Here is an 18,976-nt window from a genome sequence, read left to right on the forward strand (position 1 = left end):
CACAACACTTTTGTTTTTGCTCTCATTTTTTTTTAGATGAACTCAAAGATCTAAAACTTTTTCCACATACACAATATCACCATCCATCCATCCATCCATCCTCTACACACCGCTTTATCCTCATTCGGGTCGCAGGGGGTGCTGGAGCCTATCCCAGCTGACTCGGGCGAAGGCAGGGGACACCCTGGACAGGTCGCCAGTCTGTCGCAGGGCTACATACACAGACGAACAATCACACTCGCATTCACACCTACGGGCAATTTAGAATAATCAATTAACATCAGCATATTTTTGGACTGTGGGAGGAAGCCGGAGTGCCCGGAGAAAACCCACGCATGCTCAGGGAGAACATGCAAACTCCATGCAGAAAGATCCCAGGCCCACCCACAATATCACCATTTTTCTCAAATATTGTTCACAAATCTGTCTAAATCTGTGATAGTCAGCACTTCTCCTTTGCTGAGATAATTCATCCCACCTCACAGGTGTGCCATATCAAGATGCTGATTAGACACCATGATTAGTGCACAGGTGTGCCTTAGACTGCCCACAATAAAAGACCACATTGAAAGGTGCAGTTTTGTTTTATTAGGGGGGTCCACTCCTCTTCAATGGCTGTGCGAAGTTGCTGGGTATTGGCGGGAACTGGTACACGCTGTCGTATACGCCGATCCAGAGCATCCCAAACATGCTCAATGGGTGATATGTCCAGTGAGTATGCTGGCCATGCAAGAACTGGGATGTTTTCAGCTTCCAAGAATTGTGTACAGATCCTTGCAACATGGGGCCGTGCATTATCCTGCTGCAACATGAGGTGATGTTCTTGGATGTATGGTGCAACAATGGGCCTCAGGATCTCGTCAAGGTATCTCTGCATTCAAAATGCCATCAATAAAATGCACCTGTGTTCTTCGTCCATAACAGATGCCTGCCCATACCATAACCCCACCGCCACCATGGGCCACTCCATCCACAACATTGACATCAGAAAACCGTTTTCTGTGGGCAGTCTAAAGCACACCTGTGCACTAATCATGGTGTCTAATCAGCATCTTGATATGGCCCACCTGTGAGGTGGGATGGATTATCTCAGCAAAGGAGAAGCGCTCACTATCACAGATTTGTGAACAATATTTGAGAGAAATGGTGATATTGTGGATGTGGAAAAAGTTTTAGATCTTTGAGTTCATCTCATAAAAAATGGGAGCAAAATCAAAAGTGTTGCGTTTATGTTTTTGAGTGTAGATGGATACTTTATTAATTCTGATGGAAATTCAAGACTTTAGCATATATGTTCATATTTTAAAAATTAAATTCCATTTTATCCTGGTGTTTGAGGAGGAGATTGGGGGGGGGGTGAATGGAGTCACATTGTTGCAGTGTGTGCATACTGTGCTATAAGAGACCATTCTGTGTAAAATTAAAGAATGCTGTAAAACAAAGATTATCATATAAGCATTGTTAGTTTTATATGTTAAAAATATAATAACATAGTTTGGGATGTTTTTTTTTTATCAATTAAAGATAATTAATTATTCAGTAGTTGTTTGGTTTTTTTTTTTTAAGAATGAAGCGCCTGTCGGACCGCCTCTCGTTTAAAAACTACAATCCCACAATGCCTTGCAGCTCTGGCAGCATTTCTTGTCGACGTGGGAAGGGAGGGATTCGGACACAAACAAATGTCCACGGGTCTGCTGTCGGAGTCCGTTACCGATAACCGTGACATGTCAGGCGGGTTTCACGTGGAACTCGGTGACATTTGAAACATGTGGCTCAAACCTGAAGAGATTCTGTTGAAAAACGCCTTCAAATTGTGGGTCACCGAGAAGGATAATGAGTACTTCGTACTGCAAAGGAGACGGGGCTACGGAGAAGGCGGTGGCGGGCTGACAGGTAACGTTAGCGGGGTTATTGTTGTGCTCCTCCTGGCAGGTTCAAGGCAGGTTCCGCGGCTCCTCAATAACACAGTAAAACACACAAGTTATGAACGGGTTAACTCGACATAAATTAGCTTTAGCTAGCGTGCTGCCTGCCGTGCTCAGGGCGGTGCTGCTGTTCAGCCCACTGGTCTCCGGAAAAATAACCTCATTGCAACAGGTACGAACCAACTGTCACAATTATAGCAGACAGTTTGGAGCTGAACAGCTGCTTTACATACAGTCTGAACCACTAAAGGAATGTCCGCCAATATATTGACTTATTAGTTGTTTTGTTGCATCACAGTTGATAAAGGAGGCTGCATGGGGAGAAAAATACACATTAAATTTAATTTCACAGTTTCTGGGATTAAGTTATAGGTTGTAAAACTTAACTCTCCTGTTGTCCTCATTTACGGGCACCAAAAAAATGTTGTTTACTTGTCTGAAAAATATCCAAAAATTTAGCAAAAAAATCCCCAAATTTCTGAAAATTTGCAAAGCTTTCAGGAAGAAAATTCCAGTAATTCTTTAAAAAATTTCCCTTAAAAATCTTATTTAAAAAAAAATCACCCAAATGTGGCAAGAAAATTCTTGTAAATATTTTCAAAATGAGTTGAAATCTTCTAAAACAATCCTAAAAATATCTAAAGTGATTACATGTACTATATCAGTAAAACTTCTATTTTCTTTAAGAACATTCACCAAAAAATTTCGTGTTTTTTTTTTTTTTTTTTTTTTGTGTGTGTGAATGCTCTCAAGAAACATTTTTAACATTTCCTTTTTCCACCAAAAAATATTCAAAGATTTCCCAAAAATGTTAAAAAAAATGTGGACATCAGAAGTTTCACTGTGAACCTATATATATATTTTTCCACATTTTCAAACTTTGAAATGGGTCAATTTTGACCCACAGGACAACACCAGGGTTAAACCCACCAATATGTCACATCTTCACTCTACTAGCTAACAAAAGCAAGCTCTGAGTCATGTATTTTATGTTGCATTACTACAGTAATCGTACAAATCCATCTTCTAAAAGGGTATCTCACCTTCTGTAAGCATTAACGTGTTCACTTCAGTTCGTAAACATGTGCACCACTTTCTCCTGCATGCTCAAAATAAAACTCCTTGAATTTGTCATGTCACTGCAAAATCGGGGTCTGCTCCCTGGATAATAAATGCATCAGCGACTTTTTGGTGACGCTGACGCTTACTTGAGTTGTCACACTGTGAATCAGGTTATATCCCGGCTTTGCTAACTTGACATGTCATATTTTTACCAGAGAGAGAAAACAAATGTTTCTGACAGACGAGGGCTGCAACTACTGGTTGTTTTTCGTATTGATTAAATTATTGATTTTTCTGTTTATTAGTTGTTTAAAATGCATAACCCCAGGATTATAAATAGCTTTTCAGAGGTTAAAAAGCTGGAAGAGTATAATTTTAGGCATTCTTTCCTGGTTACATTTCTTAAAAGAATATCCTGGTCATCAGCGTATTGATTTATCAGTTAATCATTTACTACACAGATGTTTTGCACAGGTGGTGTAACAGCTTTCGTTTTGTTCTGTCTGGTCATAGATCCTAATTTAGTATGTTTTCTTTATGTCATTTGTAGCCAAATAATCTCTGGGGGACAAGAGTGGAACTAAAATGAATTTTGTGTTGTGGTTGTGTATGAAATGCAACTCGTTAAACACATTACTCTTCTTTCATTCACTTTTTAAATTATACCTCGCAAAGTGCAGCCTCGGGTCCTGAATTGCAACTGAACCCCCAGTGAGTTTCTAATTTAGACACCACCTGTCTTGTAATTGTGGGACTTTTTTTTTTTTTTTTTACTAGCGCGGATCTTTGAGAACTGTTGTCACCTGACAGTAAAAATAGCACTTGTAATGCAGCCGGTGATTGTAGATTACAGCTTCTCCCAGCATGCCGGAGTGTGACCGCTGTAAGGTAATTAATAGATAGTTAATGATAATGAATGGTGTTGCAGTTGAAGACAAGAGCACTGATGCCTTATCTGGCTGGTTTAATGATAGTGGTGGATAAATACTATGTGATGCTGCACTTGAAGACCTTTGCAGCACAAGAGCCTTTGATGTCTGAAGTGTCGTTTATTTGTTTAGGTCTGTCCTCTGCTGTGTAATGTTGTTCCACCCTGACGAGAACGTAAATTATGTGAGCCACGTTTGATCCGCTCAGTGCTTTACTATTCGGCCGCTCACAGAGCTGATATGCGTTCAGCAGGGAGGCCGGTATAATGCTGATGCAGTGCACGAGAGGGTGGTTTCACTGCGACCTTGTTAATTATTCATGGAGGGCACGTCAGAGAGAAGTTGTAAAGGTAACAGATTTTGCTAATTTTAGTTCTGACATAGACCTGGGGGATCAGTCATTTCCACTGTCTGTATCAGTTCAGACACAGCGGCTGTTATCCCACTATGAAAAAAAGAATAGCTAAGAGGTCCTCCACAGATCAACACCCGCAAATCATTCCACTTCTCTGGTGCATAATTACGGAGCTCAAGTGTTCATCTACACGTGCAAGTATAAGTGTAGTTTGTATGAAAATAAATTTATGCCTTTCGACTTCTGTCACATATACAGGGTGTCCATAAAGTCTCTTAAAATTTTAAGAATTTATTACAAAGGCAGTTAATAAGATATCTTAACCAGATTTGCTTTATTGTAATCAGTGGTTGTCAAAGGTTTTTTTTCTATCTCATTTAATACACCTCTATGAAGCACATCAAGACGGTACTCGGTTTCTTGCCATGTTTGCTGTAGCATAGCCTCATCAATGGTGGCAATGGCATCAGAAATCTTTTGCTTCAAGTCAGTAATGCCCCATATCTTTGTTCGATACACGATATCTTTAACATAACCCCATAGAAAGAAGTCCAAGCGAGTGATATCTAGCGAACATGGTGGCAGGATTTGGCCCATCCCTTCTCTTGAGGAGTAGTCACTTTTTAGGGTTTCATTTAACACTCCATCTTTCACCAACAGGATACCTGAAACACGCAATTTCAATGTGATTACAAACTTTAATAAACACTGATTACAATTAAACAAATCTGGTTAAGATATCTTATCAACTGCCTTTGTAATAAATTCTTAAAATTGTAAAGAGATTTTATGGACAGTGACACCCGAAATAAGCGATGTTTGTCTTTCTGGTTTCCAGAGGTGTTTCATGGCTGAAGGTCACGTGTGACAGTACCTGTGAAAATACTGAAACGTGTTGTATGTTACAGGTCTCCTCGTGGGAACTCTGGATACTGTGCTGGACTCCACATCCAAAGTTGCTCCTTACCGTATTCTCCACCACACACCAGACTCACAAGTGTACTGGTCAATAGCATGCGGTACGTCCCTGCATCGTCATCTCATTCTGGCAGAGATTTCCATAGTACTGTGTAATAATATTTAATGCCAACATTTCTTTGATTTAGTTGCATGTTGAGTCACATTCTGAAATTACATAAAGACATTCACTGTTGATGTACTAAAGTCCAGCAAAAAACAAATGAAGCAAATGAATTGTGAGATTTTTACAATAAATAATGTTGGGATTTTTTTTTTTGTTCTCAGACTTTTTCAACTATGACACAAGATTTTTTTCCTTCAGACATAAAAAATATGTCCTAACTTGATGATTCTTTCGTCCTTGATCTTGGGTCAGGTGTCACCAAAGAGGAGATCTTTCAGCACTGGGATTGGCTGCAGCAGAACATTATGAGGACGCTCTCTGTTTTTGACTCCAGTGAAGACATCACCAGCTTTGTACAGGGCAAGATTAGAGTAAGGTTTAGTTTTTCTAGTACAGACTAAGAACAGCTTACTATGTAATCTCCTAGCAAGGCTGTAATGCTACAGACTGCTGTATATGATAGTGACCTCTTAATTCAGTAATAAGCACAGTGCTGTTCCCTCTGTCAGTACGTTTAGCCTTTATGTGTTGTGTTTTAGGGTCTTATTGCTGAGGAAGGGAAAACGTCCCTGGTACTGGAGGACGATCCTGAGAAGTTCAGAGAAGCGCTTTTGAGGTTTGAGAAGTGGTTTGAGCTGCCACCAGAAGAAAAGTTGGTCACATATTACTCATGCAGCTACTGGAAAGGCAAAGTTCCCTGCCAGGGCTGGCTCTACCTCAGCACAAACTTCCTGTGCTTCTATTCCTACCTTCTTGGAGCGGAGGGTAAGCTGCTTCTGTGCCGTTCATTAACACTTGTGTTGATAACTTTGATTGGTGGTAACAAAGAATGTGGCAGCTCCTAATGGCCATCATACTGGGCTTTTATGCGTTGAAAAGAACATTCTTTGAAGTTTCCTTTTTCAATAGAAAATAGCTCTTTGTGCTGAACAGCTCTTTGTGCCTCCAAAATTATGAAAATGCTATTATAGCTGACCTCATAGTGGCGGCCTGAAAAGGTGTGTGGATAATTGCTGGCACTGACACAGAGTGACATCTTCACAATTATTCTCTGAACATTTTCTTTTCTTTCTTTTTTTTTTGTTTGAATCAGCAATTCATTATAATCTCTCCCGATCACTGTTTTAATTTCCTGTATTGTGCAGTGAAACTGGTCATCTCCTGGGATGAGATCTGGAGGCTGGAGAAAACTTCAAATGTTATTCTGACTGAGAGCATCCATGTTTTGGCTCATGGAGAGGATCATTACTTTTCCATGCTGCTGCACCTTAATGAAACGTTTGTTATCATGGAACAGCTGGCTGACTACTCCATCAAGCGTCTTTTTGATAAAGAGGCCTTCCAGAGAGTTCCAGCACTCTCCGACCCCCTGCAAATTACCAAGAGGTACTGTCGGTCTGCTGCACAGCACAGCTTTACATGATCCTGTTAGTGCTGGCTGCCAACTTGAGCAACCAGAGTAAACATAAAGTCTGACTTGAGTCACATAGCATTTGTGTTTGTTTTAACTTGCCTGCGGTGGCAGGTAGGGAAAAACCTAACGATACCCATCCCTAGTGGCAGGTGGGTCACATGTAACTATACCAGTATTTTAAAAACAACTTATTTGTTAACTTTTACCACTGTGAATACAAACTTAAGCTTTTTATTTGATGTTATTCTGCAATAGTCGTGTTTTTTGATTTAGAAGGTAGTTTTAAAAGCTGTAATTTGTGGTCAAAATAATATTTAAACAGGGCAGTTTTAATATTGTTGTGCAGAGGTTATTGCAAGACTGTGAAGTTAGAAGGTGAAATAAACCTTAAATGTGATGTTCTGCTCAAGACTGTACTTTCTGCTTTACTTTCTCCCACAGAGGCCTAGAAGCTCATGCAAAGAGTGAACAATTCCGGACATTTTTCAGGCTTCCCAAAGAAGAAAACCTGTTAGAGGTGCATGAGAGCTTCCTCTGGGTGCCCTTCAGCCATTTTAACACACTTGGCAAGATCTGCCTGTCTGAGAACTACCTATGTTTTGCTAGTCAGGATGGAAGCCAATGTCATATCATCATTCCAATGCGAGAGGTAAAGTCAGTAAACAGCGGTATTATTGGACTGACAGAAAATATTAAAACGCAAAATAAACATTTAAATGCTGATGCATAGCAGAAAAACTACAACAATGACTCATGTACAGTCGCTGATTTCTTCCAGGTTGTTAATGTTGAGAAGCCAGATTCCAGCAGCCGAGCTTTAACAGTTTGTGTGCGTGGCAAGAGGGCGTTGCGATTCTCTGAGGTGCGGGACTACCAGAGGCTTGCAAACACAATCCGTAGCAGGTGTGGGATTAGTGCCAGCCCACAGCACTCTGCTTCATCAGAGGTATCACGCTCCAAATGCCGTTGTGGTTGTGCCATTTTACTCTTTCCTCCTCTTTGCTGTTCAGCCTGTGGTTTGCAGTGGTTTCTGGGAATGAAAATGATATGTTTGTCAGGCTATCCGAGGTGAATGTCAGTCGCTCATAAACCACTTCGAGGACAATCCAGAGGACGTAACTCTAATGGTGGGACAGAAAGACAGCAGCAAGGCCGTGAGCACTGAGGCTCTCATGACTGTATTCCACCCCCAGGATGTTGAAAACCTTGATCCCAAAATGGTAAATGTCAAACTTCGGTTCAAATCGCCAACATTTTGTAGAAAACCAACATGTAATTGTAATGTATGAGAACATTCCTGTCTGCTCCAGTCTGCAGGTGTGTGTCTGTTTAGAAATACAACCAGGTTTGACACTTACATTTGAAATACCACTCTGGTGTTTGTGTATCTGTGTTCAACAGCTTAAAGAGAAGATGAAGGAGCAGTCGTGGAACATCCATTTTTCTGAATATGGACGTGGTACAAGTATGTTCTTCACCAGGAAGACAAGAGACTTGATTGTTCGCGGTGTTCCCGAGGCCTTGAGAGGGGAACTGTGGATGCTCTTTTCAGGTATTTGCACACTGAATCTTCCTCTCCCCTGTCATATGCAGTAATTGACGGGAAGTGATTTGTTAATGAGACACTGCATGATTCAAAGTGTCATCTGTTCAAGGGCTCTCTCTGTGTAAATAATTAAATGAATGTTGGGTGGGGTGACATCACTAAGATATCTGTTTTTGGACTGACTGTTTTGACTCTGAAGGAGCTGTAAATGACATGGCCACTCACCCCGGCTATTACACTGAGCTGGTTGAACAGTCTCTGGGCACAAGCACTCTGGCTACAGATGAAATCGAAAGAGACCTGCACCGCTCTCTGCCGGAGCACCCTGCCTTCCAGAGTGACACGGGAATCTCAGCTCTGCGCAGAGTCCTCACTGCCTACGCCTACAGGAACCCTAAAATTGGATACTGCCAGGTACTTACATTTCTTTACGCTTGTTGCTAAATGACCGACAAGCATCTGTAAGGGTGTAGTAAGAGTGCATACACATTTGGTTTGGTTCACTTAAAGCAAGCTTTGCTCTGTTAGTGTAGCTCATTTGAAACACTTGGTGCCCACAAAACAAGCAGACCTTCTGCGCCTTTGTTTGCTTCCAAATGAGTTCTGATGCGATTCGATTTAAATATGAACATCTAAACGAACTAAGAACAGGAGAGAATACTAAAGCATACCTGGTTATTCCCGTCGTAGGAGCCATGTTGTACAGTTCAGGACAGGCGTTAGAACGATTGCTTTGGCTTGTGTGGAAAATAGGAGTGCTTGTTCTGGTGGTCTTTTGATTCCTTTTATAAGCCCTATGAGTTCCCAGCTGGAATAAATGCTACTATATATACAAATTAAATGAGCGTGTTTAGCCCAGCACTAAGCATTGTATTTGGAAGAAATGCAAGTCATGAAAGCTGTCCAGTCTGGTTGTGATCTTACCCCTGTGTCTTATGTTCAGTGTCTTTGTTTGATATTAACCCTTCGAGCCTGACCTACTTTGCACCTGAATTCACAACCCTTCTTGAATTTCTTTCTGTTTATCCCAGCAAGGTGTAGCACATATCAAATGAAACAGCACAACTGGAAATTCTCTGTGTGTGACAGTGTCGGTGGGAAAAACTAAATATGATATTTACTTGCAACCTGCATAGAGATGCGACTCCATCCTCATACCCATTGCTTTTGTTAAAAGTACTCAGGAGCTCATCATTGCATAGATATCTTAATCTCTGTATAGAAATGGATGTAATTTATGTATTTTAATGTCTAAACAATACAGACATTGCATTATTATTATGCTATCTATGTAGCAATATGCTAATGTTGCATCAGATGAAAGTGCGGAACCAAAGGTTTGTAATTTTGCGTATTTGTTCTTACTAAAGTCATAATGTTGAGATGTCAGATCTTCACCTATTTTCACACTCCCTTCGCTTGAATCAATCACCAAGTCGCTTTAATTTCATTATCTATTCTTACCACATATCAAAATGAATAGCAGAACTTACCCTTTCCAATCATGCTAATTGTTTCTCTGTTTGCTACATAATAATCCAGTTTAAAATTACAGCAGATTCCTTCAGTGTCTCCAACATAGGGCTGACATTACATCTCACTGCATACAAAATATACCCAAACTGCCAACCTTTAATTTTGAGATCCAATTCAGTTCAACTCAGTTTTATTCATATAGCACCAATTCACAACATATGTCATCTCATAGCACTTCACATATTTTAAACGAGCAACAGAGAAGCTTACAATCAAAGCTGTCTTTGGATTTCCTATGAACAAGCAGTCGGCGATGGTGAGATGGAATCCCCCCTCAAAAAACACGTAAAATCATAACATTTTTGAAATGCAAAACATTTTGTCTCAATATCAAGCCTAATATAACAAACTCTGGCGGTATCTTCATATATTAATGGAAGATCTGGATAGCCCACCCTTTTCAGGAAAACAAAGTACGACATGTAGTCCTTACCATCACCAAGATAAGTGCTTAATAACAAAGGTAGTGACATTACCCTGTAAATAACCTGGGGCTCACAGGGTTAAAAATATCAGTGTAAACACTGAGTGAAGCAAGACTGTAAGATGTGTAGCTTCTGCCTTGGTTTGGATCAAAAGAACCAAAGTAAAATGCTGCCAGTTTTTCTGTGTAGCCCAAAATTTATCACTGAAAAATATGAGAAATATAAAAACATGCACATAATCACAGAAAGCTCAATAGTACTCATAATCATACTGTATTTCTTCATTTCTTTTGGTCATTTATGTACAATTATCTTTTGTTTTTGCTGCTTCTCAGGTCGGGTGATGATTATGATCATTTCAAACCGGGGTGTCTTTTACTGTAATGTCTCATTTTCTTATAGCGAGAATGACAGATTTGTTTTTTTTTTTTATAAAGGGCCCTAAAAGCACTTTTCTCCTGTTCAGGCCATGAACATTCTCACCTCAGTTCTCCTGCTGTATGCGAAAGAAGAGGAGGCTTTCTGGCTGTTAGTTGCCGTCTGTGAGAGGATGCTGCCGGATTACTTTAACCGCCGAATTATTGGTGAGGCCGGAGGCATTGGATTGTAATACTGTTTTTTTCTGTGGACATAAAATTTTAATGATTTCAGGAACTAAGCTGCACTCTCTCTCTTTTTTTTTTTTTCAGGTGCTTTGGTTGACCAGGCTGTGTTTGAGGATCTGATCAGAGAAAACCTCCCCCAGCTGGTAGAGCACATGACAGACCTGAGTTTCTTCTCGTCCGTGTCCTTGTCCTGGTTTCTCACTCTTTTCATCAGTGTTCTGCCCATAGAAAGTGCTGTGAACGTGGTGGACTGTTTTTTCTATGATGGCATCAAAGCCATCCTGCAGCTCGGCCTGGCTGTGCTGGACTACAACATGGACGCTCTGATCAGCTGCCATGACGACGCTGAGGCCGTCACCATCCTCAACAAGTTTGTGTGAATGCATTCAAAGTAGGACTCGCATATTTTAAATGTGATCATTGTGTAAATTAATGTCTGTGTTTTTCTGGTGTTTTAGGTTCTTTGATAGTGTGACAAACAAGGACAGCCCGCTGCCTCCCACAGTGCAGCAAGCCTCGGTGGGCAACAATGATAAAGCCTCTCATATCAGTGTTGATATCAGCGAACTGATCCGAGAGGCCTACGAGGTATTACGAGATTTGTCCATTTTCGTTTTGTTCAGTGATGTCAGTGTGGTTGTTGATTTAAATAAACTGTGTTCTGTTACAGAAATATGGAAACATCCGTTCAGAAGAGGTCGCGAGTTCTCGGAAAAGAAACAAACTGTATGTGATCCAGACACTGGAGGATACAACAAAGCAAAATGTTGTAAGTGAGTTCATCGTGATTAGCATAATTTTATTGTTTCTATGGCATTATGGGTTGATTTTCCTTCTGTTCTGTTCTGATCCGTTTTCAGATCCGGGTGGTTTCCCAAGATGTCAGATTTAATGCGTCACAGCTGGATGAGCTTTACAATTTGTTCAAAGTGAGTCCAAAACACGCTGTAGCGTCATCATCGCACCTGTTAGTGGAAATATGAAATAAACAGATTGTTGTCCGTTTAACAGAGGCAGCATTTCCTCAGCTGCTACTGGACAATGAAAAGTCCAGCTCTGCTCCACCATGACCCCAGTCTGGCCTATTTGGAGCAGTACCAGTTGGGCTTCCAACAGTTCAGCGTGCTCTTCTCCCTGCTGGAGCCCTGGGCTTTTTGCACCACCAAGAGCACCCTCTCCCTCTGGGTCTTCCGGCTGATAGACGAGAACCAGGACGGACTCGTCAACTTCAAGGAATTCTGCTGTGCCCTTGGTACGTTCCTGTGTTCTCTGCTCTCCACTAATGCAGCTTTTAACCTCAGTATCTCAACTGTTGTAACTTCGTTCTGCTTCTCCCACAGATACTTTATACAGTGGATCTTTCACAAATAAGCTGAAATTCCTCTTCAAGCTGCACCTCCCTCCAGGTTAGTGATGAATAACCAGTACTCAGAAGCAGCTAATCTAAGTTTAGCTTTAAAGTAAAATTTCTGAAAAATCATAACATTTTTCAGTATCACATACATGTCATTTTAATCGCCAACCCATTACGCTGTCTCTGTTACATCTGTCTCTTGTAAACAGCACAACAGTGTCTTCAACCTCTGAGCTATTTTGTTCACAACAAATCTACACTGATGACAAACTTCTGCAGGGTTCAAAGTTCAAGTGCAGCAAATGTTTTCTCGCTGGATTCTTTAGTTTCCAAATTCTGCCTGACACAGTCACAGTACAGCAGTGACGATACAGCAGCAGACATACAGAAGCAGCCCAAAGCAGTACATAAGATCAGATGGAGTTATGTCAGTCTGCGGTTTGAAAATATAAAAGTTGTCATTTCAATAATCTAGTCCATAACTCAGCATTTGTTGAATGAGCACATTGCCTGAGGGAAGAAACTGCCCTTGAATGTGTGGCTCTTATCTGGATGATGTGGCACTGCCTGCTTGAAGGCAGGGGTAAGAATAGTCTATGCCGGGTGAAAGAACTTGCCATGGCAACGATGGGTGTAAGGAGCTGTAAGGGCATTTTGCGGAGGGCTAGTTTCTTCTAAACAAGGATCTGCACCGAGGAAGAACTGCTCAAATTACAACTGACAGCTTAGCAGCAGACGAGCACTGAGTCACCGTTTGTGATGTGCCAGGCCAAATCACATCAAGCAGCAAAGCTTGTTTTACGTCTCGGGGAGAGTGCTCATTGCTTCAGCACCAAGGACAGGTCACATCCTGGTGCCACAGTCCAAAAAAGATGTTAGCGACTCGCTTCCAATTCACCTCCCATGCACCGAGCGCTGTTGTGCCATTTTGCTTCGTCTTTATAAATAAAAGGCGCTGGTACTCAGCCAAACACACTATTGATCAGTGAAATGAAATCATGTGCTGTTTAGAGCTGAGAGTCTGCAGGTTTTTCAGTCCAACCATGTAGTTCAGCAGCTGTATTCACTTATCCACTTCAGTCAGAGAGCAACGTCTACTCAGTTACATCACCTGCGTTGTGATTGGTTGTAAGGATGACAGCACGTCTATTATAGCTTTTACTTAGAGTTCTACATTGTTCTGCGTACCCCCACAGAGCATGAATGAGGGCAAATAAACACAGCCTGTCATTGCTTACTGTATGTACAAAGACAAGCATTGATATACATGATGCTTATGCAGGAGAAGGTTGCTGTGTGGAGTGCTCAGTGTCAGCCCTCAGGCAGCGCATATAATGCAGTACGGAGCTATGAGGCAAATAATATGATACTTCGGGCTTGCTGGGGTAATCCAGGCATGTAAAGTGGGACGCATGCATGCACCCACATGTGCTCGTTTGTGGAGTTGGAGCACAGAAGTATAACGCATCAAAAATACCAACAGGAGGTTGAGAAATTATGACGATACAGGTGGAAAGCATTTTACACTTGAATGGCTAATTTTTAAAAGAATACTTCGTGTACCCATATCATTGTTGATATTCAAGTACTGTTATTGTACATCACAATGAGTTATAAGTGTGCTCAGCTCATGTGTGTCAGTCATAAGAAACACATTTAAAAATAAGCGCTTCACTGCCACTATAGCTTTTCTCTGACACAATGTTAAGGAAAACTGCGAGTTTGACCAAAATGCAATCTTTTACTAGAGTGTTAGATTTGAGTGCATCAGACTGTACTTAATGAAGTCAAAGCTCAGTGCACGGATTATATGGTAAGGATGCACGATGATGTCATTAGCTTCATCTGTTTCAGGCAATAAAAGCTTTAAAGTGGACTATAGGCATCGGTCCAGAATGAACACTGATTGGCAGACGATGCCTGTCAGCCTGAAGGTTTATGGATTCATCCACTCAAAATTGTAAATAACAGTGACTTTGTCATATTTTATTTAATTGTCTTTATGTGCCCAGAAAATGGCCCAAAAATGCTTTTCATGTCTGCACCTGTAAGGGTCCTGTCCTGAAAAGACAAATCCTAATTATATGTTGATTCTACAACAGAAAGGCCCTCATGTTCTCTGTTCTCAATTAGGTGGAAACAAAAATATGCATATATTGATAATGGCAATCAGCCAGAACGAGATGGAAAGTCTCAGCATATTGAATATTGGCAAAAATCAAATATCGTGCATCCTTACTATATTCAAATACCTAAACAACATTTCATCTTCATTGCTCATATGGATCCTCTTTCACCTCTTGTTTCTTGTGTCCTTTCAGTGCACTCACAGTCAGTATCTTTTAGCTTTCACAGGTAGTCCTTTGCACTTAAAGGAACAAAGAATCCACCACTTTATTCCAGTGACTGAAGACTCTTCTCCCTTCAGTAGGCTCACTGGTTAGCCTCTTTACTCCTTCTCTTCCCTTAGAGCTCAGATATTCCCCTTTTCTACCTTAATTCTATAATAATTCTGTCTTGATACTTGCCTGGAAGCATGTGTCTTTGGAGTTTGCTCACATGTCTCCTCTGTGTTTCAGCATTCGATCTTCCAGAAGATGGTGTTATAAAGAAAAGCCCTGAAAGAGGTAATATTACACCCAAATATACTGCACACAACTCATGGCTATGACAAAAATACTGTAAATATGTTAGTTTTGTGACAGTGTTCATTTCTTCTATGAAACTGACAGGTAGAGGAAAGGTTGACCTGCAGGCCTACCTAAAACAATGGCAAAATGAAATACTTAAAAAAGAGGAAACCATCAAGGATCTACCCAGAATTAATCAGGTGATTATATCCATGCTTCATTTATTCACTGAAGAGACCATCTAGCTTTGCATTTTCTCAGTAAAATGACCCTTGCGATTTACTAAGTTATCTGATAAATACTGGACAAGCTTTTTCTTCTGTCTCAGACTCAGTTCATCCAGTTCTCCAAGACCCTCTACAACATTTTTCACGGGGATCCCGAGGAGGAGTTGCTGTACCGAGCCGTGGCCCACGTGACCAGCCTCCTCCTGAGGATGGAGGAGGTGGGACGGAGGCTGCAGGAGCCAAGCAGCCCGCCTGAGTCCACAAAGCCTGCCAGCACCTCTGCTGCGGAGGAGTCTTCTACTGAAGAAGCCTCCACCACCCCAGAGAGCTCCGACACCTCCAGCTCCCACAACAGTCAGGATGCAGGGCCCGACCTCACAGAGACGGAGTGGTCGTTTTCCTTCGAGCAGGTCCTGGCGTCTCTGCTCAACGAGCCCGCCATCGTCAGCTTCTTTGAAAGGCCCGTCGATATTCAGGCGAAAGTGGGACAAGCTAGGGTTGCCCAGCTTAAGCTAAAGGCAAACAAGTGAAGGGATACATAAATGAATAGACTTTGCTTCTGACTTACGCCTAGAGGTCGACATGTATTTCCTTTCTCCAGCTGGATAGGGCAGTGGGTTTTGGCGAGGCTGACGGTAAGATATAAATCCCTGGGGTGCAGCATGTGTGTCTTTCTGGCAGATTCTGATCAGCTGGAAAACACGAGACGGTGAACGGTGTTCTGTAACAATCTGCTGACCTACACCTTCAGTGGAGCTTCATGTTAAATCTTGCAGACATTCTGTAGATTGTCATTCCTCAGATGTGATTATGCATTCTTAACTTGGGTGATGGAATTAGCTATGTCATTTAACCGCAGGTTTGTCAGATTTCAGTTTAAACTAAGTAGTTTTGTATTATAAGGCACATTCATCCAGAGACACGACAGAATAGCCTGTCCTTCCCCTCCCTGTCTCTGACGTCATGTTAAAGTCTGACTCCATAATAAATGACCCAGACAAGGTGACTGAGAGTCCACAAGAGGATTCTCCATCTGGATATCTTGATGTATAATCTCTTTCAGAGTAGTGCTTTAAAGTGAAATTTCCTGTAAATGCTAGTACGTCCTGTGACTTAAGTGTCTTCTGGTGAGTGTTATCTTCTAAATAGCAACTTATTGTGAGAAACACCAGCTTTTCAGTTAATGTAGGCACGGAGCAAACAGTAGTCAAGGACAAGTTGGAGTGTTTTCCCTGGAAGCCATAAATTGATTTCAGATTAAAAGATGAGCGTAAAAGCATTTGCAATAATGTACGAGAGGACACTACTGCCCCAGCACACTCGTATGTCTCGTTCCTCCAACGGCAGCACACATGGTAACCACATAGCATGACTTAGTGTGTGTTATACTTGAAACATAGGATATGTAAAGGTCAAAATCCACACTGCTGCTGCAGGCCAACTACCTGCATCCTCCTCTGAAATTGTCTAGAAAAGTGCTGTGTGTGATCTTCACAGTGCAGTCGATTGATGTATTGTTTGCTTACGTTCGTCTTACTGTATATGTGGGATGTTACGCTCTAGTGTAAGTGCAGCATTTTGTACATAAAGATCAGTTCAATAGGCGTGTATTTATCAGGCTTGTATGGAAGATGTAATATATGAGCTCGTGGACTGTTGTGGACACCTTAAACCTTTTGAAGGACATTTTGTTTTATTAAATCTCAGGGTGACATTTGTGTAAAATGAAAGAGAGAGAAAAGGGATATTTTTGAACCTGGGATATATAAAGTATATGACGGAGTTATACATAGCCTACGTCTTATCTGTAACGTTTAAATATCGAGCATGTGTAGCATAGTTACAGGATTTGCCACATTATGCCAGCCTTCGACAAACAGCTATGACTGCTTGCAACGGAGAGTCAGACTTGACTCAGTATGTCTGATTTGTTATTTTTTTAATTATTACTATTATTCTCTTTTCATTTGCTGCTTCTTTTCTCTCTCCTTGCTTCTGTCTCAGTGAGTAATTTGCACAGTTGTTTGACATTCACAAGCTGTAGATGTGCCTGTATGTTGGCCAAATCTCAGAGGTGTTGGATTCCAAAAGGTCGCGACTGCTTCAGCTGCAGCTTGTCGTCTCCAGGGGCCAAATTCACAAATTTACAAAGCTTTATCTCTGCTTGTGTTGTGGGAAAAAAAGTGCTTTAGATGCTTCTTAAGTGCAGCTGCAATTCTTTTTGGCTACATTTTTTTAAAATCATTTTGCTTGGAAATATTTTGTTGTTTTCTTGAGTAAGTGCTTGTTTCTTCGCCTGGGACTTAGGGACCAATCAGAAGTGCATTTTATTATGTAATTATTCGGCCAGTTTTTCATGTTGTTGAAGTAAGTTGTACACATTCACTGAAAAAAGCACCTCTCATTGGAGCTGAAAATAAATAATCTGTCACTGTTTACATGACTGATGTACAAGAAAATTAAAATACCCTCCATTCGTCCTTGACATGTCACTCCTTAAATCCAAAGTTTAGTCAGAGACTTCAGTAATGAATCCGACTTCAAAATCTGAACTGATCACAAACAACTCTATTCATTATTCAAACCAGTCACATCTGACCATGATTTCACTATTTCACAGTGACTGATTCCCTGCACTTTCACACTGCATTTGTAACATTTCCAAACGTCAACAAATTATTCTAAAATGCAAATTACAATCTCTTATCTAAGAGGACCTGTGTGGGTTGAGTTGTTGCATGCTTAGTCAGTATCTTATTATTTGATAGTATCTTAAGGACTAATGGTTATATAAAAAGTCAAGTTTGCTTCCAAGAATTCATTTGTTGGTCTTTCTGCAAGAAGTCCAGAGCAGTGGTTAAGGTGGGACTAACTTCATGATGCTCAATAATTCTTAAATTGTTTCTTCAGGCTTAGCTTCTTGAAAATGGCACTTGATGGCGACAGGGATTTTTATATGTGGCTTCCTCTTGGCAGGGAAATAAATGAAAAAAGATGACTTTGTTGGAAGAGGTAAAGAAAAATCAGAGGGTTGGTGATTGTCATTCTCCTGGCATACTGGTAGTTTTACTATTAAGCATCAGAGTGTATACAGGAGGCATGGATAGAGCTCCAGCAGCTGCATTAATTTATGGTCTATCATTACAACTGCAGCTTTTACAGTCTGTACCTTTTTGACTGAATTCTTGTTTTGCTGAATTTGAGATGCTCACATATTTCTGTTTACTTGCTTGATTAAGATTTGCTTTTATTTGATTTTTTTTTTTAATTTTCATGCAAACGTTCCAGAATAAAGAGTGATGATTCTATGAATTCTGAGGTGCAGGTTATTCTTGTCTTTTCACGTGCAGCATACAGCAGGGCTGAGTCCACCTCTGTCCCAACTCACATAGATGTCAAATGATTCATAACTGCATCACTTATTAATGTAGGCTTCACAGTAGAAATTCAATACAACAAAAGTCAGTACACCCTTCATTATTTAGGCTGAAATGTTGTATGTCCGCCTTTATTTTGGTAATGGATTTAGTCTTCCACATGATGGAATTTCTGGAGAGGTGTTGAGCAGTTTTTAAGGGCAATTTTTTTCTGCTCATCTTTACTGGAGGGGCTGTGTTGGCCTTGCTTTCTGTATTTGGCTTCTGTTGCCTCTGATTCACTGTCAGGACTGTGCATTCACTGTGCTACTCCTGACCAGGTTTATGCCAAACATCCTGGATTCCATCTAAACAAAACAAATGTATCTTGGTCTCACCTGCCCAAAGAATGTGCTTACAGTATTCATCAGGGTTCCTTTCACTTTATTTTGCGAAGTATCAACTTGCAGTTTTGTACCAAACAGCAAGTAAGAAGTTTTTTCTCGGATGCTTTCCACAGAGGTTGGC

The 18,976-nt window shown here is 40.9% G+C and overlaps 1 protein-coding gene across 2 annotated transcripts; it reads left to right on the forward strand.

Annotated features, from left to right (window-relative positions):
• Positions 1 to 1,631: 1,631 nt before the first annotated feature.
• On the forward strand, positions 1,632 to 18,404 carry tbc1d8b (TBC1 domain family member 8B). 2 transcript variants are annotated; one of them, XM_022222370.2, is made up of 21 exons: positions 1,632 to 1,893; positions 5,180 to 5,290; positions 5,608 to 5,726; positions 5,895 to 6,120; positions 6,501 to 6,741; positions 7,211 to 7,418; positions 7,548 to 7,715; positions 7,828 to 7,989; positions 8,171 to 8,321; positions 8,515 to 8,729; positions 10,743 to 10,860; positions 10,966 to 11,251; positions 11,340 to 11,469; positions 11,552 to 11,650; positions 11,742 to 11,810; positions 11,893 to 12,133; positions 12,222 to 12,287; positions 14,582 to 14,674; positions 14,815 to 14,862; positions 14,968 to 15,065; positions 15,194 to 18,404. In XM_022222370.2, the coding sequence occupies exons 1-21, from the start codon at positions 1,767 to 1,769 to the stop codon at positions 15,620 to 15,622; spliced, it is 3,405 nt and encodes a 1,134-aa protein (XP_022078062.1). In that variant the 5' UTR covers positions 1,632 to 1,766; the 3' UTR covers positions 15,623 to 18,404. The 2 variants fall into 2 exon arrangements, with proteins under 2 accessions (XP_022078062.1, XP_022078063.1); XM_022222371.2 differs by lacking the exon at positions 14,582 to 14,674.
• The last annotated feature ends 572 nt before the right edge of the window (positions 18,405 to 18,976 follow it).

This window comes from Acanthochromis polyacanthus, chromosome 17, assembly GCF_021347895.1.
Source record: "Acanthochromis polyacanthus isolate Apoly-LR-REF ecotype Palm Island chromosome 17, KAUST_Apoly_ChrSc, whole genome shotgun sequence".
NCBI classification, from domain to species: Eukaryota; Metazoa; Chordata; class Actinopteri; family Pomacentridae; genus Acanthochromis; species Acanthochromis polyacanthus.